The 21,933-nt window shown below is 36.4% G+C and overlaps 1 protein-coding gene across 1 annotated transcript; it reads right to left on the bottom strand.

The window, feature by feature from the left end:
- Positions 1–728: 728 nt before the first annotated feature.
- LOC127794114 (probable RNA-dependent RNA polymerase 5) lies at positions 729–19,893 on the bottom strand. Its single transcript, XM_052325015.1, has 19 exons — positions 19,412–19,893; positions 18,841–18,997; positions 18,621–18,750; positions 18,286–18,360; positions 16,956–17,151; positions 15,719–15,917; positions 15,550–15,637; positions 15,308–15,451; positions 11,438–11,512; positions 11,264–11,335; positions 9,862–9,968; positions 8,686–8,834; positions 8,160–8,385; positions 7,643–7,868; positions 4,940–5,085; positions 2,697–2,859; positions 1,805–1,943; positions 1,373–1,542; positions 729–1,272 (listed from the first exon to the last, which is right to left on the bottom strand). Exons 1-19 carry the CDS (start codon positions 19,713–19,715, stop codon positions 1,036–1,038), a joined length of 3,003 nt encoding a protein of 1,000 aa, XP_052180975.1. The 5' UTR covers positions 19,716–19,893; the 3' UTR covers positions 729–1,035.
- Positions 19,894–21,933: the final 2,040 nt, after the last annotated feature.

The following is a 21,933-nucleotide window of genomic DNA, read 5'->3' as shown; positions in this document are numbered from 1 at the left end:
TTATTAAAATTTGGTGTCTTCATCAGCGACCATCTCAACGTACATCACGTTTATCTTCCATAATCATGTTGTGCATAATGATGCACGTAGTCATTATATCGTGTAAGATATTTTTTGCAAAAAGCATAACAGTCCTATGACTATTGCAAATCTAGATTGTTGAACCCCTAATGCCCTTTATATATTTTTTCTACAACTCTCTTATTTTATTGTAAAATATTTTTTCTTAAAACCACATGATTGACTAACGAATTATTTGTTCTAAACTTTCTAAGTTTTATAGAATAATTTATTTTATCTTGTTAAATAATTATAATCTTTTTACTTAATTTTAAATTATTATGTTATTAAAAATAATACACAAATTAAGACCAAAATTAATAAATATACATACTAAAATAAAAACAAAATTAAGAGGAAACATAATGGGAATAATATTTTTCTACATTGAAAGAGAGGCCAATTTAGGAATAAAAATTTTCACTACAAAAATACTGTTGATGAACAGTGAAACACCATTTTAGAGTGACAAAAGCATCGTCCGAATCCGATTTGAGACAGCAAAACGGCAAAATCAGTCCGTTGGAGATGGCCTTACTTAGCTTTACCATTCTCTCTCTCTTTTTACTTTCTTTTCTTTTTCTGCAAATTCTCAAATTCCACTCTTTTACAAAATATTTTTATACGTATTGAGATCAGAGGCCGAAATGATGGGTAAACTATTGAAATTACGACGATGCTCTTGAAATATCATTTCATCAAGGTCATTATGGTAATCTCAACAATTCAGATTTGGGACTTGTACCAAAAAGGCCCACTAAAAGAGTACAATTACATGGAAAAAGATTAACTCACTTTGGCTTGAATCTTTCGTTAAACAACTGCCTGCGACTGGCATCAATGCGACAAAATATCGGACAACTAACTTGCTTAGAACAGGAGCATATATATACATTAGAACTTCCATATCTACGGATGACAATCCGATTGTATAATAATCGGATTACATGATGCATGTAGGCAGAGTACAGTTCTTCAGTTGAACACCTCGCGCAGAACTGACGGCGAACAAACGATCGCCCTCTCGCTCTGCTTCGTGGCATACAGCTTGCAGAGAGCCTGGCCTGCGATTCTCCATGCAAAACCACAGTATCTGACATTTCGGCATCTCCTTGCATGCTCATAAGTTACTCGGTATATAGCAAGGGCCTCATGGTATATGTCCTGGGTCTTTCTTGGACTTTCTTCAAACCCCGGAGCATCATATAGCAGCTAAACCAATCAAAATCTTAATCAACAAGCTGGCTGCTGCATGCCTGGAAGTTCGGTATGTTTTAAGTTGTAAACACTAAACAATAGTACTGAGTTGTACCTGTTTATATTTCTTGATGACGGCGTCTGCTGCGTCATTCTTTGTTTCGGCGTTTGACTTCAATGCATCAGCCATTTCATGCCTGTAGCCACAGTACCTCTTCGCCCACAAGTTCTCGGAGGCTAGTGGAATTTCAACCTCGAAACAAGGCAACATCCAGATTTCTTCGTCTACAAGGCATTAATGACCACAAATGTGCGACTCAATAATGTTGCAGTGTTACCTTTGCTCTATTATGGGCATTAAAAAAAAATAATACGAAGCTGGAAATAATCCCACGAATGCAATGTGTAAATCATTTTCGTGCCCTAATGCACACTTAGGCTGTTCTCGTTATCTAGACCATTACTAGCATATCTAGCTGTATAACTCTGCCATCGGAGAAAAGAAAGAAAATAAATGCAAGCTGATTAATGGAACAGAAATTCTCACCTTCTGCCATGACATCTTCAGATTCAAATAACTTTACTGCATCATAAATAAGTCCTAAAACAGATGTAGAGCGATACTGGTTGCCCCGTTCCATATAATGCGGATACTTCGCTGCCTTTAATTCTTCTGGGACTACAACCTGCATTCCAAAGAAAAACATGGAGATAAGAGCAAGACCTGCAGGCATCAAGATGATAGCTAAACCAATCGTCTGATATTGAAGATTCCTGTAACTAACTACTGCAAATTATACCTAAACCCACCCCCACACCAAGCCCACCCTTTTGGGGTGAACATGAGTCATATATGGATCGCCATAGTAATACCTTGCACAGATACAGAGATATATATGCACATAAATATAAGGGTAAATTCCACTTGGCACCTCTCAGGTTTTGGTAAAAGGGCACTGACTACCACTGCATTCTTTGCCGTTAAAAAAATTGGACAAAAAGACTATTTTACCCCTGGATTCTGCTGATGGCAGACATGCTCACCCTCCACTGAAATTCAACAAAACACCAATGCATATCATCAATTCACCATCAAAACTGAAATTCAGAAGCTCATCAACAAAACCGTAACTCCAAATTCCAGACTAAACTGAGAAAGATAAGAACCATAAGCACATAGTCTTGACAATCATTTTCAGCAGGTGATTGCTGGCTAGCATTAACTTCTGATTTATCAACCATAAAAGCAAGAGCCTTTAAATCCACAAATAGCTCAAAAGAGAAGACCAGTGCAGTTATAGGTGCCTGACTACGCAAAGTAGCAGAAGAATTGATACATCTAAAGTGCACCAGAACTGAAAAATTTAAACTTCAACCTAGACTATTAAAACATCTAAATTGCAGATATTCATCCAGGTGCATAGAATTTTAAAACTAACCTTTTTGCCACTTTTTGGAGCATCTAAAGCGTCATAATATATATCAATCAATTTTTGCATTGATTCTTTCATTCGTTCCCTCTCATCAGATCCACCAACCCCCAACACAAGAAGCCGATCCATAAAGGCCAGCCAACTATCAGCAGCAACAGCCATATTCTTGCTGGAAAACCAGAAAAAACTTGAAAACATCAGCAACATGGATAAACAGTTTAGCTTTTTTTCTTTTTTGGCTGCGAGGATAAACTGTTTAGTTAGTTATGAAGTTATTAAAGGAAAATTCACAGCACAGGTTTGCTTAAAAGAATATGTACAAGCTACTTTTATGGACACTTGAGGCAGTTCAGAGTGAAAATCATACAAAGATGAGATGGTGGTTAACAATTTAACAGAGGCAACACCACCAAAAAGAGTCTATCACATAATCTAGATTTATCTCAACCTGATCTGAGATAGCATAGAGAACAGAGTATCCAACCACATACTAGGGGTAGTTTAAGAAAACAAAACTTGATTCCTGTTCCATCTAAGAACAGGATGAGATGTGTCAATATTGTAATAAAGAACATTTTCAAGCTTAATACAGTCATCCCACAACAAGCAGCTGTGCAAAAGCTCAACGCTCAATACCATGACCTCATGTTTTATTTTCTTTTCAGTAAAATCATCAGTAAAAACTAAAAAGAAGTTCCTAATTTAAATTTCAAAAGCACCCCTAGCTTAAACAATAGATTTATTTGTAGTGCAAAGGGTCATTTTAGGATAACAGCCCTATCCTTCCCTTGCAGAGAGGTTATTTAAGAACTCTAACCCTTGACCTTCCAGTCACAAAGGAGCAGGTCTAGACTTTAAAAATATATATATATATATATAGATAGATAGATAGATAGATATATGAATCTCAAAAACAACTGTAAGCCATTAGACATAAAATTAAAGAAGTGAAAAAGCGACTCTTAAGCATATTGCACATCATGCTAAAGAGTTACCTATCAACTTTTTCTTGGCCTTTCTCTACCTCTTTCGCCAATAACTTTTTACATTTAATCCACTCTCCTTAAAATATCTCTTTGGTCTAACTCTCACACGACCAAAACATTAAAAGTGTCTCAAGCATCTTATTTCCAATAAGAGTCCTTACAACCTTGTGGTGTATAACCTCATTTTCAATTATCTACTTTCTTATATAGTCACATCCAAAGTAACATCCCCATATTAATCTGTCTAGAATTCATGTTGTTTGATCTAATGATCTTTCCGTAGATTGTTGGCTGCCTAACACAACTCTCCTCCATCGGTGCTAGATTTAAGAATCACATTGAATAATTTCGTTAACCACAAAATGCCTCTTCTCCCATCTATTTTCATGCCCATTAACAAAAATACAACTTCAAACTCGCCTATATCTGTGTGATTATCTCCATTACAGCTGTCGAAAAGAAACAACGGAGAAATTGAAAGAAAGTGACAGTGCTTTATGTTGCAGCAGAGAAACAAGTTTGTGTAAGCTTTTCTCTACTTGATTTCCCCTTTTTCCTCTTTCTATTAGATTTTTAGTTCACATGGCTTCTCTGACTTTCATACGCAACAACCATTCATTTTCTTTTTCCTATTTCTTGTTTTTCCTTGGTCACAGCCTAGGTGTTGACCTCAGGCGCTCAACGCCTCATCGGAGGCACTCACCTAGGCAGGAAGAGTTAAGGTGTCTTGGCTGGCAGTAGGCAAGGCACTTCCATTACACCTTCCGTCGCCCAAGCACCTCTCTTGCCTTTGACTACACTGCTCCTAACTCCATAACTCTTTTTGGTTTGAAACTTTTCCGTTTTGACTTTCCCAGAATAATTTTTGTTGTGTTTTGAATTATAGCACTCATCTCATTCCACAAAAGATTGCCCAACCTTCCACAATGCAATCTTTTTCTAACTTATTTTTCTTGAACATTCTCTTCACTATCTCATCAATTGATTCTTGGGCTCTGCTTCTTATCATCCATCTCCATTTCTTTTTAGATGAGCAACCATTCTCTCTAGAGACCTACTTAAGTTTATACGTAGCCAGGTCATGACATTTGAAAAGTCAAAGGCCTCAAAACGACAAGGTAGGATGCGAACATAGCTGAAACAAAGCATAAGGGTAGCTTGACACATAGTTATACACTTCAGCCACAACCAATAATATAAGCATCAGACATAATTCCAGTTACACAATTAAAATATTGAGACATATGAGCAGTGTTTCCACACCTTTGCTGAAATCTTGCTCTTTTGAACATCTGAAAGAGCTCACGTTCTAAGTCCTCAAGTGAAAGCTCACTAGGCCTTCTACTAGATGCACTTGGTGTTGAATATATACGTCTCCAAGGTTTACTTGCTTTGAAACAATTCAGCAGCTGAAGAATACAACAAAAGATGTTCAATTTATGAAGAAATTCACATTATACAAGTTTAGAGAAAACTCAGCTAAAACGTATATGTCTTAGGCTTATGTTCAACAATTATCTATCGTCAGCATTTAAAGAAGCACCAAATGCAGAATTGACCACTTAAAACCAGTGAAGACCCATGGGAAAGATTAACAAGAAGAAGGTGGGATTAGGAAAGGTTTGAAAACTTGAGAAAATGCACCATAGACATATGGAAATATTACATAAAGGAGAATAAGATGCACTTAAAAACAAAAGAAGCAAGTCTTAGCTATAATTAAACAATGATCAAGAATTATGTGATTACCAGCACACGGCATATGGGAGGTCAAGGGAAGTAAAGTCAAGGGAGGTCAATGTTATTTTCAGAACTGCAGGAATACTGCTGGCTTTTTGTCCAAACCTTGGAGTACTGAGCACTTTTTTCCCCATATCAAATGGTGGATGCATGTATGTGAACACATGTATACAATAACAAGGTAAAACAAATTGGGCTTAAACTTGAAATGAACTTTTTTGCTTATTCAATATGCCCATTAATGGAAAGAATGGACAATAACTTAGTAAATACATGGCAGTCAGCAGACCCAGCACAATGCTGCTGCCAACTATAGGCTACTGATTCAGAGCACCTGTATAACCAAAATACATGCATGATAAACATGAGGTTCTGGATTCATAGAACACAAAATGTTAGGGCTTGTTCTCTTTGTTGTTTTCTGATAGGCTCCCAATTCACTTGACTTATGAAAGAAGGTCCAAGGGCCAGGGGTGTAAATGGGCTGGCTGGCATAACAGCCAACCATGTGCGTGGGGGGTAAAGGGGGGAAATCGCTGGGTGGTGTAACAACCCAGCAACTGAGTAACAGAATTCGGTTGAGGGGGAGGGAGGAGAATATGGGGGGGAAGTTGGAGGAAGAGAAGAATTTTGTATCGAGTCTTAGGGAGAGTTAAGGGCCTCTCGAATGCCGTAGTTGGCGAATTTGAATCCAATCTCTGAGAGTTTTCTTTGGGTTCCCATCATTTTCAGGCCGTTTTTAGTTTTCCAAAATAATGAAAATGTGTTACTTTCATGTTTTAAAAAACGTATTTTCGAAAACAAGAAAAAATTTTGTAAAGAAAACTCAATAACAAAAAGTTATTTTGAGTGTTTTCAGCCAAAACATGCTGAAAAATCCCAAAACACGGAAAACAGACAGCTTCTGTGTGTGTGTGCGCGCACGCGTGCTCACTCACTGCCTACTCCACCATCTCCTCGTCCTCTCCGTTCTCCAGGCTGCCAGCCACTGCCGTTGCCATTAACGGCCAAGGCCTTTTCGATCATCACGTCTATGTCACCATTGCCGCTCGATAACCACCGCTGAGACCTGACCACTGCCTCCTTCACTACGCTCGACCACTGTGGAGGGCCACAACCACTACATCTCCGCCTCCTCAGCGATTTTCAGCCACTGCCTCATCATCTTTTCTGACCTCTCTGTCCAAATCTTCTCTCTCTGTTTATTCCTACTGCTGTGTATATATATATATATATATATGTATATATTCGTGGGGGTGTGTGGGCCGAAAATTAAAAGTTAGATATACAAAAATCTAACCGTCAAATCTAACCCATTTTTGGGTACGTAGCCGATGGTCGGTCCCAATCGTTGGAATCACCGGTCGGTGGTGGGTGGAAGTCTGGAAATTAATTTTTAGATCCAGCACAATCTAGCCATTGGAAATTAATTTTTTTTTGTTTGTATTTTATTTTTGTAATAGAAAAAAAAATATTGCAAGATTCACCAACTTCAAAATGTATATATTACTTAATAATATACTAGCATTAAACTGTTTCAATTTACTAAATAATCAAATTCATTGAATAAAATATCATAAAATAATTTTTCTCAAAATTCCAAAGTAAAGGCATTTTTGAGTTTTTTGTTTTGAGAAATAGTTTTTCAGAATGGCAAAAAAAATGCATTTTCAACAATCTCAAAATAGACACTTAAAAACACAAAACTAAAAATGAATTCAAAATTCAAAAATCAAAATTGAAACACAAAAAGAACACTACCTTATATATTACTCAAAATCAAGTATTTAGTGAAATTTGAAAGATTTAAAAGGAAAGTAAGATGACAAAATCAAATCTTTTAAACTTCGTACTTAACTTCAATAAGATTTCACGCTAAAACATGGAAATCTAAGGATTTCATAGGACTTTCCTCCCTCCTGAGATGGTCGTAGGAATCCAAGAATTCACTATTCTGGCATCATTCTAAAACAGACAATATCACAGGACAGCAGCAAGCTGCCCTAATAGAGCCTCTATTTCAAAATAGCCCCAATATTCATCAATCTATTATGATCAAACTGCATCATCATGTCTTACCACCAATTAGCTGAGAAGATCTAGAGCTCGGCATCGTAGTAGAAATTTTCAACTAAGATGAGACATGGAAAGAGAAAAAGAGAGAATGAAAAAGTAGAGAAAAGAAAACAAAGGTTAGAAGAAAAGGCATGGGGTACAAGCATGAACCTCAGGATTCCTGGAGACCCAGTAAGTATCCCCATCAAAATCACCATTAGCAATTTCGGTTGCTGCTGATCTCTGGCCCTTGGTCGAGAAGAATATAGCATATTTAGCATTTCCAATAAAAGCTTCCAAGTCCCTTATATAGACCGCATTCAAAACATGAACGTCTCCAAAATGAAGACCAGGGTTCCTGTATACTAATACCTTCCCTGAAATTTGACCATTACCTCTGCAAATCTCATCAGAATAAAAATAAATAAATAAATAGATATCATCTAATTTTTTCAGAACTCTTTACATACTAACATTAAAAATTAAAACTTAAAAAAAACATTAAAAATTACACAGTTTTAACTTTATTACTGTGAAATTTTGGTGGAAAATGATTTGTAATGCCTCATCTTCTGCAATCTATACTTTAAAAATGCAATGTTTAGCTGTCTCAACCTCTTATTACCATTAGATAATTTACTCAACCAAATGCCACAGGGTAATAAGCGCTAGAAACATCACAACATACAGAATAACACAAACTTCGTCAGCATTCAACACTCCTGTAGGATCAGCTGTGCCCATCAAGTAAAAACTTTCACTGATAGGAAGTCTTCCTGTTTTAAGACCCTTTTTTTCACCGTTTGCCAACGTGGATAACTGATGTTGCAAGCTTGGTTCATTCAGAGGAATTCCAGATAAAATCATCCTTGCCACAGAAAACTCATTATCTATTTCTCCATGGTTCAGTGCAACTGCATGAAGAAAGACAACAGTTGCTACTCAGAAGCGTCCAACATGGAGAAGATGGAAGCCAAAAGATAATATGCAAAATTACACAAGAGTTGATGGCATGGATCACTTTCTGGAGATGGTAGTAAAATGTCAGGAACAAGCAGAAGAAAATCAAAAATTAAAACAAGGTTGTCAATAGATATAAATAAGAAAATCTCCAAATAATACAGGAAAAGAAACAATTAATATGGTCCCATGAAGAGCATGAAAGGATCACATTTACAACCACCTCACAGTAGCAAAAAGGCTTTCAAAAATACCTCTTAATGCGGCACGCTTATTGGAGAAAACACTTCGAGCATCATTCAAAGCGTTTTCCAATACACCCAAAAAGTATTCTTTAGGGACCCCTCCATAGCTAAGGAGTGCAATCAAGGTCTTTGACAGATATGCTTTCCTTGGTTTGTGGCTGGAAGATAATAAAATGAAAGCTGAAAATGTCAGACCAATCCAAACCTAAAAGTATTTACTGAATGCATGATCTCTCTCTCTCTGAATGGTTCATAATGCTTGACCACCTTCTAAAGCCATTTTGAACCTCTATCCAGAAGTAAAGTTTGATATCTTTGCTCTTCAAATCAAGTCAATGGCAATTCTAAGATTTAGTACATTTATCTACACAAGCGATGCAAAGATGACAAATTATTTTAAATGCCACTTGTAGATGATATAAGTTACCAGTACCATCAAGCAAGGTATGAAGTTATAAAAAATGCCAGATATTAATAATACTAATTTATCTAAGCAAAGTCAAATAATAAAGAAAATATGCCAGGCTATAAACGAATTCTTGGTATTTTATTACCCAATTATGCAGTTGGCATATAAAATTAAGCCCAAAAGAACTTGTCAATTTGATAAGGGGCAGATGACATCATATCTGAGAATAAGACAAGCATCTTCTGTAACAACAATTTTGACCATCAACTAATATTAAATGTCATAATTTGATTATGAATGGCATAAAATACATGCCATTAAAAAAACCATACAGCAAATTCATTCATATTATGCAAGTGGAAGTGCAAGAATTTCATAATCACCCCAAAATTGTTACAGAATATATTCCTAGCACAAAATTTTACTGTTCTAGCCCACTCAAATTTCAGATGAACAGAGAAATTTCAAGTTGACCTCCAGAGACCAATTTCATGTTGCCTTGCCTTGATGGGCAATGTTAAATAATCAGACTTTTGCCAGCCACAGCATAGTAGCTTCTCTCATAAATACCCAGAAATCAGAAGGGACAGAGGAAATTTTGTTCCCCCCACTGTCCCTTTCATTCTCTATAGATTTTTCTTGTAATAGGTACTTGGTGGTCTTAAAGGAGGGCCTAGTGGCAATATCTAAACTGATTTGGAAACATTGCACAGGTTCCATATGAATTATTCATGATCATGGTAGAAACTCAAATTAACCACAAGAGTAAAAGATACCTAATCCGAACTATCTCCAGCGAGTTAAATGTTTCTGCAGTGGAAAGGCTGGAGTCTGGATTAACCTTTATCATTGAGGGCCTAACCAAAATTGTTCTTTCTGGAAGCTACAAATATTTTAGATAGGACTGTCAACTTCAGAAAAATAGTCTAGAAATTAAGTCTGTAATTAAAAAAGTGCACATAAGATTGTAAGAGAAACAACACAACCATCAAGAAAACAAATACTACAAAAACTCTCATTTGGCCTTGGCAAAAATAAATTTCCAAACCTTAAATAAGGTACAATTTTCCCCACTACAGTTTATGGGTTTCAACATAACCAGTCAAGCTCACCTCAGCTCTTCACTCCATATATATTGACATTTAGCTCATCCTAAGATTAATGTCTGCAAGCATGCACTTGATTAATCTTCTTGGTTCTATTGCCTGGTCTCATTCATATTTCATACATCATTGTATGATTTAGTGAACACCATATACTGTGGGAATCATTTGATTTCACTTTCATGTACAATAGCCAGGTTCATGTGAAGTGGGTGCAAAATTTAAGTAAAGTAATAATCTATACCGTGCATGCAACAAGATTATGGTAACAGGACATAGATCCAAAATAGGGATTGAACAAAATGGAGTGGAGCAAAAGAGTTTTTTGTTTTTCAGCACAGGTGGCTTAGAAGAAGGCAGGCTTAATTTGGGCGGGATTCTTGTCCTCTGGGGGCCAAATGATAAGGGACTGTAAGAACGAAAAAAACTGTCAAATCATACTAGCCAGCAACCATTTTGAATTGTTCATCCATCTGTTTAAAATTTTCATTTGCAAGAGTGTAATCACAAGAACATAAAATTTCCTAGTGCATTAGATAATTCAACAAAACAGGAGAATAACTAATGGAAGAAAAGGTTTCTTTTTAACCTCTAGAATGAAAGAGCACAGCTGATGGGACTGCCAACTTGATATTTGATTGTACTATCCATTTGAATGCTTAATTCAAGTTATAATATAGAGGCCCAATTTCAGCAAAGTTTAGCAATTTTCTTGGTTTTTCTTGAAATAATTATAATTTAGGGTTTTGTTCGGTATGAAGTAATTTTAAGCAACCTTAAAACTTACTCCAGGACAAATCTATTCACAAGTAAACTAGGTGCATACTTATATGAATTTATAGTTTAACAAAATGATTGTATAAACATATTGAAAGGAAACAAAAAGGTAAGGAAGTGTTCTGGCACCCTAGTATAAGCAAATACCAACTGGTCTTTAGACCTAACTCATATTTAAGATAGGGCTCGATAGGGCTCAACACCAGGGGTAATGCCAGAATTTTAATGTATAGACACACACACACACATACGTCTACCAGAACTAAATATACTTCAATAAAACTGACAATAAAAAAACCTTTCTGTTGAGAAGAAGGGTCCCCTTCACAGCGCATCCATTGTAGAACAGTCGGACTTGCATAAGCAAAGGCTAGGGAAAACAGGAACAAGTCATCCCAAAAAATTTATAGTGAAGAGTTGGAATTGTACAACATTAATAAATATATTATCAACATGTGTTAAAGACAACTACCGGATCTCTTGTGTAAACTTCTGACCCTCTCAGTTCTGATGATTCCTCAGCACAATTGAGATGATCAAGAAATCCCTAAAGATGCAAAGTTTTAAAAGTCAGATAAGGAAAGCAAGATATTTAGTAAATAACTAAATATAACTAAGCATAACATGAAAACAAACAATAAATGCAGAAAAATGCAAAAAGACAGCGAGTGCCATCACAGCTGCATTAGATGATTCAGGTACACATCCACACATTATACCACAAGGCATAGAAGATCTGATTTATTCTTATAAAGCATAAACAACAAACCTTTTACACCCCTTCAAGGTGAAGACATGCTAAAACAACAGATCTCTCTCTCTCTCTCTAACATCGTCTTTGCAAATTTCTCTGTATATTAAAAAGTGCAACACAAACTGCAAATTCACTTATGCAACTATAATACAAAGGAAAAACAATATGTAAGCATAGAATTAGAGCACAAATTTCAGCATCCCAACAAAATCATGGAAACAAGGTGGAAAACAACCACCAGAAAGGATATAAAGAATATTTTCAACTTGCAGCTTGGGGAAGCATGCAATTCTTGTAGCTTGTAGCACCCATCAAACATGGTTTTTCCTGACAAATTTAAAACACCTCATCATCATTATCATCAACTGCACCCTATCCTAACCAAGTTAGGATTGGTGGCATGGTGTTCATAATTAATGACATTCAATATGTAAGTTAAAACAAGTAAATTTGAAAGCATTAGTTGGCGAACACGTCTTGGACAATTTCAGCAAATTACTGGGCTTCTAATCATGTAAACAAAAACAAGTTGAACCGATTATTTCAGTTCTACCTTTGCCTGGGTAGGGTATACAACTGCAATTTCTTAATTGTATATATGGGAATAGAGATGAGAGAAACCAGTTCTACAGAATTCTATTTCTTGAAGCTCTCACTCAACAAGAATGTATATGAACCTTACTTGGGAGATGTAAAGCGCCCACCATTTCGTCACATGTATAAATGTAGAACAATGAAACATAGTCCTCCTTTGTGCTGACTAGGCAAAATGCCCTGTACACCCTTGCATTGGTTTTAACAATCATTGAGAACTAAATATCATTATTCATAAATGTCATCAAGTACTTCAAAAAATTCCATATATTCTAGTCCAAAGGATACTTATGCTCACAACAAGACATAACCACCACCATCTCTGATAGCATTACAAACTCGTACAGCTGATTGATATGAAGACCTTTCTCTGATTCAAGCATCAAGTTCACCAAAACCTAAAAAAGGAGCTATTAAGCTATATATATTGTTTCTTTTTCTTTCTTTTTTTTCCTTTCTTTTGGTGTGCGTATGAGTGTCGCAGCTTATCATTGCCTAAAATTTTCTTTTCTTTATATGGAATTCCTGGCATTTAAATGCTTATATATGCATATATCATGTTAAAAGAATTGGAATATTTGCAGGCAGTTTGGAAATTCTTGACACCGTGTTTGTTTGCACCCTTTCCATTTCAAAGTCACAAGATGTGCTTCATAATAAATTTAAAAAAAAAAAAAAAAAAAGGAAAGAGTTTATCTTCCAAGGGGGAAAAAAATCTGTTTCATAAAGATGCATTTCAAAACCCCAAGGGTTTACTTTCACTTTTCTTGTTTCACCCCACCCAACCGACACATTTCCCTCCCTCCCTCCCTCCCTCACTCAAGACACCCAATCTCATCAATTCACCTCTTCGATTGGCGACCACCACCTCCAATAGTGTTGTCCCCATTCCAATGTCTTCTTCCACTCATAGGCCATCACCAACCACCACCATCCATCATCGTTGTCCTCCTCTCTCCATATGTATACCCCCCCCCCCCCGATCTACTTTATCTCTATATGTGTGCGCGTGTGCAGAGAGGAGAAGACAAAGAAAGGGCTCACCAAACCAAGATTTGGGTTCAGCTTGCCCCAAGCCCTGATCTGACATCTCCCCCCCCCCCCCCCCCCTCTCTCTCTCTCTATATATATATAGACACATATGTATGTATAAACACAGAGTGAGCAAATCAAATAAGACGATATTTTTCCAGATTTTTTTATTTTTTCTAGAAAACCTGAAATGGAATGGAAATTTCCCTAGGCATTTTCAGACAGCTCCTTAAAATGGCATCCAATAAAACTATACTAGCTCTGCAAACAACCAAATGAGAGTCCATCATGAAGTGAGATCTAAAATCTTAAATCCTCCTTCAGGAACTTACACCAACAAGAATCTAAGTGGCAGAGCTAGCTAAAAATATGCTTTCAAGCCCACTGATCAGACCCTATATATTACAGTCTAAGCACACATCAATACTAACACAAGTTCAAAATCTGGAAAGGAACCAACATATAAAAGTAAGGCAAGCAATTTCCTAACAACAAGCCTTTTTCTCATTGTAAGTTACAACAACATATGCATTGAGAAAATAGACAAAGGAAGAAAGAGAACGGAGAAGAAAATACAGCAAGGGAAAAAGGCAAAGAGAAATAAATTACATTGTCATCAAAGCTTAACTACCAACATCACCAGAGTTTATACAGGAAAGAGAGATAAAAGCCAAAAACAAATCATGGACTTGGATTTCCTCTTTTCTTCCTTATGCCTACAGATAAGTAATTTAAAACAAAAACGATCAAAACTTGATCCTAAAAAGTGAGTCAGCTATATAAATTCTAGACACATAGTATCTTTATCCATAGTCATCTTTATCCACGACCATATCCACTGTAAAGTCATATATCCTATGTCATAATAAGGGTTTTCCACTGTGTTTTCTTAGGTCTTAATCTCCCACTTTTGTTACGAACGCCCTCCATTTTCATCCAATCACCTCATCGATGCATCTACTGGTTTGCTGATCATACGTTCCAGCATCATACCTTCAATAGGGATCAATCCAATCTTATTACTTATAATATCATTCATTGTTTTGTCTTTTCTTGTATGGGCATATATCCACCGTAACATCCTCATCTCAATTATGCTTATATTGTGCACAGCTGGACATGTTGGTACTTAACTGCCCAACATTTTGAGGTAAACAACTAAGTAATTCTTGACTTTTAGTTTTTCCAAATCTCTAAATTTATTGAACTGAAAGAGTCCAACTACGTATGTTAACTTCAAATGATCCCAAGAGTCCTACTCTTAACACTGCAATGAATAATAGATGTAAAGGAAGCCACACCAAGAATTTGGGGAGAGAAGGAAGGTTTAATATGAACTCAAAGTTGAGGACAGGGTGGCCTCTCTTCCCTGGCATTAGAATTGAGATTTAATATGTAAAATCAGGTCATTTCACCATCAGCAAGATGCCCTATGTTTTGAGTTTGGACTCTGCTACTTCCTGATGCAGTTATGTATGTTTATGACAAAAGAAAAAATAAAGAAAGCAGAGAAATTTTCTCTCTACATATTGCATGTATAACAAGCAACCAAACAATCTGCAAGCAGTGCCTCATTCATAGCAGTTAGACAACAAATGGGCATCAATATCGAAAAAAACATTTATTGATATTTTCAGACTATATTTTCCAATAAGAGAGTCACCAAAGAGGAGTCACTTGGTCTACTTTTGGTAAAATACGAGGCCAAAATCTGTATGCATGACGAGTTACAGGAAGATGATAAGCTAGATGTTAAGTCGACGAAAAGTACCATCTCTGTTAGACACTAGTATACAGAAGATTATAGGATTCACCATGCTGGGTGCATAAGGGAAGATTCAATTATAGGATTGGAGCCTGCTGAATCTCTTTTGGTAGGTCATATCATTTTATACAAATTTATTGAATGAAAGTATTTTGAAGTAAAACTTATGCTCAGTGAAGTCAGTCAAATGTATTGACCTCAAAATTCACTTCATCAGTATATTTCTCTCTTGAGAAATCCTTAGGAATCTTTAAGGCCAGATCTTCTGAAATAAAGCCTGTCCCATCTGTATGTATCAGAGGTTCTCCCTCTTCATTGCAAACAATCATCCCATTTTCATCCTGCAATTCACACAAAAACCAGTTGGCCTGAGAGATGGATGAAAGAAGAAAAATCTAGTTTTTACAAGGTAATGGAGAATAGAGACTACAGATCATACATAACAAAAGATATCTTCAATCCTTTCAATGTGGACAGTAGAAAGATTCACTTGAAGCTTTATTGTCTTGGATAAAATTAGAGACAGCCTGCATTCTTGAATGTAAAAATGCTCAATATTGCAAAATGCCACTCAAATGGATGGCAGAGAAAGGTCATAGTATCACAACCTAGCCATATATTTTGCGAGGGAGGAAACCATGTGCACATGCATGAAAAGACACCTCGCTTCATGAACTGTCTTCTTATGCAAAATGTATGGCACTCTCTCATCACAAGGGGCAAAAGACTCCATCCTTACAAAGTAGCATTTTACAGGTGACGAAGTTGGGTTTTTTTTCTTCTCCTCTTTACCTCCATCTTTAAAAACTGAGCAATAACAAGAGTCAAAGAAACATGTGGGGATCTCTGAATAAAATAGGACAAAAGTAAAGCATAGTGTGCTTCCTGGTTTCTGTTGGAAGAGACAAAATTATCATTTTGATAATATAACAGACAACATCCTATCTAAGAAAAGACAACATTTAGTTCCAATATACATGCTAAACGTGCAGGATGAGAAAAGATAGTAACAACAATCAAGCTGCAAGCTGCTTCAGACAGCAATACAATAGTATGGCTATTGATAGCTCAAAATCTGCCATCTCTATAAATTTAATGGAAGAGAACAAGCAAAAGATCATTCTCCAAAGGCCATCTAGATAAGTGAGAATAACTCCCCCCACCTACAGAATTCCTAAGAAAAAGAATGATCAAGAAGAACTAGAAGCCGAACAAAATGATCTCTATGGATAAAAAATTACTTAAAAGGACAGAAAGAAAAGGAAAAAGAAACTGAAAAAATCTCTATTTGACTTTTCCATGAACATCTCTAGATATTTGTTGTTGCTTTGATTAAAAATCAATAGCAGTCCAAAGATATGATTAAAATTTGCACAATGTAACTTCACCAATTTGAATCATAATCACACGCTGCTTATACTAGAGGAAGAAAAGGGGTCGAGAGGGGGGATAACAATTAATGGAATGCTGAACAATCATAGCCTCACATGCAAGAAGCCTCACATAAAAATTTAAAAATGCTACCACTCAAAACTGTCTGTTTATTCACACAAGTAAACTTAGAAGCAATCAAACATTTCAATGCTTCCCGTGATAAATAATAAATCAGAAATAAGAATATGTAAATTTTATGGACTGGCTTCATGCTTCAGGTATTGAATAATCTGCACTGCAAGGCTACAAAAATAAATTTCGGGGGGGGAGATAATAAGTATCTATGGCCATTTCACCTCTAACATATGACTCTCCTACCAGAAGAAACATGATTATAATTAGGATAGCACAGCAAGAAAAAAATCTAAGATGCCTCAGATATAGACTCGGGATCATGAAAGAATACTTTACCAAAAAATTGATAATGCCTCAAACCAACAAGAATGCCTTCTTCAGCAACCTTGTTTAATGCAGCATCATAACCACTAGAATCAGTCATGCTACTAGTACAGTCTCTAGTAGCATCTTCGGCAAACTTGACAATCAATACATTGTCGTCCCCTAATGCCCTTTGTAGGAAAGTTCGTGAGGTGCCTAAATAAGGTCCCTGAGAGAGAGAGAGAGAGCAAAGGATTACAAATAACAAAAATGACATGCTGCACTATTTAGTGATAAAAGCATTCAGAAATATATTAAATCCTGAAGTTTGTAATAAGGTCCCATCGACAGACGTGTGCGAAGAAAGAACACATATTAAACACTACATTGCCAAACATAATTGAAACTCAGAAAGCAATAGCATACTGATGTGCGACAGCAAGAGAGATTGCAAAAAGTTGGAGATGAAGAGAAAATAAGAAGAGGAAGAACAAGAAGAAGAAATCGCAATTGTATTCCGAATCAATCACCTCAGTGATCACACGACTAATGCCTATATATAGGCCAAAGTTTAACTAAAAAGTTAAATCAAATTTCCAAACAAATCTTAGTGGAAAAAAAAAAGCTAAAAATTAAACAAACCTTTTCAAAAATAGAAACTAAGAATCTAAATCAACAATTAAAATAAATCAAATTTTGCATCATTCTCCCCTTGTTAAGAAAGACTCAACCTTGAGTTTTGTAGCCTGGCTCAATAACCCAATCATAAAGAAAGTGGTTGAATGGCCATCTATTGTCGTCTGCTATATACTTGTGTCAATGATAGTTGAGTTGAGTGTTATCATCAAGACCAACTCGCTCTAAGTGGGAAGAACTCATTGTCATATATATAAAGCAACATCAAGCAATCTTCAGTAACAAAAAACTGAGCCATCCTCATTTTGTCGTTTTGGTCATTGTAAATCATATTGATTTACAATTTAAAAACTCAAGATAATATTCAAAAAATAACATAATAAAATTCCAGAGATTTTCAATTTTAAAACAGCATCCGCATATGTACGAATTCCAGTATATGACTACACAAGTACAAATTGCAGTATTACTCCAGAAGCACTTACCTACCTGTCAAGCCGTTAGCACAACGCATAATAACAATAGCTACCTCTGACTTGGCCATCTAGCCTAGGAAAATAGTTGAAATCCCTACGGTTGCTTCATAACGAAGGTAAAGAATACAAACATGACCAATGGATAAAACAAAAAGTACTGACAACCGCACAAGTCAAAAAAAAAAAAAGAAGGGGCAGAAAGACGCATCTTCAGTTCCATCTAAATTTAAGAATTGAGTATACATACAAACCTTAAAACCATAACTTCCATCATGATAAACATGACAGTGATATATGTGTGTCCTTCCAGAATCCCAGTCCAGATACTGTAATTAAGACCAAAATATCAACAGAAGAGACTTACTGCAGTTCATAACATAATACTGATAATTATGCTAGATAGAGAATATAGAAATACGAATTCCCTACAAAAAATAGATTCCATCGGTAATTAGGTCTGGTCCGTGAATGGAAGACAAAACAAATAAATGACTCAAGAGACATTTGAGTTTTGACAAACTATGAAGATGCAAGGGATTGAGTTGTCGGACAGAATATTGTTATCAACATAATGGCGTCGCATCACCTTCCTACGGTCTGCTTCTTCACAAAACTTGCGACCATACGCATCCCAGACTTTTGACTCAAATGTGAACATGGGGAGGTCTTTCAAACTCAGGATGTCATTGGCCGACACGTGATTCTCAAGCTTGTTCCTGCAGGAAATAAAAAAAAGAAAGAAAGAAACAGAACTAAGCCTGGTGCAAAATAATAGACCACAATGATCAATGGATCATCAAAATTACCTCCCAAAGTAACTTAGTAACAAGAATGCTTTTCTGAACTCTAATTCACTGAGTGCCAATGTCTGGAAACTAAGATTCGGAGTGTTTGCCGTGTCTGAACTGGAATAAGGTGAATGCATCGGACCTTTCGGAATTCGTGAACAAGAACTAAACCCATCTGTTCCAACAGAAAAATGCTAAAGGTAAATCTCTACACTCAAAATTTATTTATAAAGCAAGAAATATATGGATAGAAAGTAAGAAAGCCTCAATAATAACTCGAAAAAAAATATTTTTGCTAAATTGGGTTTCTTGAAAACTCTCATTTTTTTGGGTACAAAAAAGTGTTCAGAAAGAGAAAAATAAGAGGTGCAGGGGAAGTAGTCCACTCAAATTCTCATGTGTTGTGGTTCGATTCGAACATAATAATAAAATTTGCAATTAGGAAGTTCATCGTCAGATTATCCAAAACCTATATGACAGAAAAAGACAAGAACTGGCTGATCAGAACCCATGAAAGCAAGCGTTTAATCACCAAACGCAACGGAGCATGCCCATGAAACTAAAACTGAGAAAAGAAGAAGAGCTATACTAGGTGATTTCACGGGGCTTCGGTGACAGTTGGAATTCCAAACCGGAGGAGATTGAATAACGCTCTGTTCAGTAGGAGCTCTATCTTCTTCCCTGGCCAAGTGCATTATGAAACCACTCAGGCTCTTGTAAATCTTCTGGGTTGATATCTTCCGGAGGATAGAAAGTGATCTTTCTTCGCCGAGTTCGGCGAGTATTCTACGGATATGAGCGTCCGGCATCGGAAGGCGCTGCTGCTCGCATATTTGCCGGAGCATGGATTCAACGGCGGCAGGGAGGGGGGCTTCCCAGGAGGCGTCCTCCATGGCTAGTTCTTCCGGTGGATATACGAAGTCGAGTTGCCGAGATCTATCTAGTTCTATAGAATTTTCCGGCGAAGAAGTAACTGGGTTTTCTCGAAATTTCCCGCTCACGGAAGAAAAAGAAAGGAGATGAAGACAAAGAAGGGGCTCACCAAACCAACGTCTGGGTTCAGCGAACCCCGAGCTGCTACTTTTATGTGCGTGCAATGAAAACAAGGAAAAGGGGGTGGGGTCCTCGTTCCCTCACCGGGATGACTGTCTCATGTTTTTTATATTAATTGAGATCAGGTAAATTATAAGTTGAGTTTTTTTACACTTCCCGAGGGTAAGAATTGAAATTACTATCTATTAAATTAATATTGATATATTGTTGATCTAATCACTCGGTCTATGTCTTAAGGGTCTGATTCTCCACCCTTTTTCTCTCTCTTTGTGTCTCTAGAAATTCTATCCTAACCCACATTATTGTTGTCAATAATCCATACTTAATATCCTTCAATTGAACTACATTAAAAATTATTTATTACTCTTAATGATAGTTATTTTTTCTTCTTTTCTTATTTACTCTTCATAGCCATTTCTCCAATCACTTGTAACAACTTTCTCCGATCACTTATAACCATTTCTCATCTTTTTCTCATTCTTTTCTACTTTTTTCTGTACAATAGATAATTATATAAAAACGTTAATGACATAGAAAAAGTTTTATGAATAAGATGACAATGAACAGCAACAACAATAGCTCATAGATGTTCTGGTATGCCATTTCATTTATAATTTTGGGTTTATAAATGAAATGGATTACCAATATCATTGGCTTAATTCCTTATGAGAAAATGCTCAGAATTGAGATCGTCAGACCTCGATCGAATATGGGCGGGGTTCCTGACTGCGAGGGGTTGGGGAGCTCGGGCTTCCCTGACCACCCACAGTAAAGGAACCCAAGGCTTCCCCAACCCGCGTGCCATACTTCTGAAAAATCCTACCAAAAATAAAATTAATAGAATCAAAAAATTGAAAATTTTAATATTTATTTATTTTTCTAAATATTAGACATTTCTAAATATAAAAAAAATTATTTAAAAATTATTTTTAAATATCAGACATTTAAAAAATAAAAAGTTCACATATTTAAAATAAAATTTTCATATTTAAAAAAAATATTAAAAAAATAAAACATTTGACGACAGCTCAACCAATTCCTCGAACCCTCGACTGCTGCTTGTTGAGGTTTCTGCAAGTCCGCGACTACAGGCTGTCAGGGGGTTCAAGGAGTCCCCGACGAATGGCAATCGGGGGTTCGACTGCTCGTTATTAAAGAGCCTCTAGCCTCGACCTTCGACGATCGGGGGCTCTACCAGCAACCGCGATGCATGGAGATTGTGATGGCTCTCTCATCATCAAATGCTTCTCTGTGTTTGTTGCAAAGAGTACAAACTTTAATTGAGGAGCAACAATTGCAAATATCTGAACATGTTTGACCTTGGGAATGTAGCCTACAAGACAACAAACCACCAAGGCTAGGATTCCTCGAAATTGATTTTGACGCTCAAGTTAGTAAAGTTAATACAGGTAATAAAAAATGTGAAAGCTGAAGAGTCTTCCCCTATCCGGTGAGGACCCCATGCCTTTTGTAGGCTAAATTGTTATGGGGTATCCGAGATAAAGTCTGAGGCAGTTGGGCGTGGCTCCCGAGAATTGCAGTCAAGTTGGAACAAGTCATATGATTCAATTCAAATTTTTTGGATTTCACTCTAGATTATTCTGTCGTGTCGCCACGTGTTCTTAACTGGTCATAGAAAACTATTTTTTACTTCGTATCGTGGGCTTGTTATGTGTCAATCTCTTGGGTGGTCCGAGTGCCAAACAAAATGACTGACACGCAGGGGATAATTTAATAATTTAGTTAATATCAAATCAAAATCGCATTGCCATCAAGGCTTAAATAGCAACATCACCACAGCTTGACGCAGGAGATAAAAGCGATAAACAAATCCTGGACTTGGATTTCCTCCTTTATTCCATATGCCTACAGATAAGTAATTTAAAACAAAAAAGGATCAATAAGTGAGTCACCTATAAAACAAAGTCATCTTTATTCATAGCCATATCCACTATAAAATCATATATTCTATATCATATTGAGAGTTTTTCACCATATTTTCTTTGATCTTAATCCTCCACTTTTGCAAGAAACACCCCCATTTTCATCTAATCACCA

Source organism: Diospyros lotus, chromosome 2, assembly GCF_014633365.1.
Source record: "Diospyros lotus cultivar Yz01 chromosome 2, ASM1463336v1, whole genome shotgun sequence".
In the NCBI taxonomy this organism is placed as follows: Eukaryota; Viridiplantae; Streptophyta; class Magnoliopsida; order Ericales; family Ebenaceae; genus Diospyros; species Diospyros lotus.
This window is presented reverse-complemented; position numbering and strand designations above follow the sequence as displayed.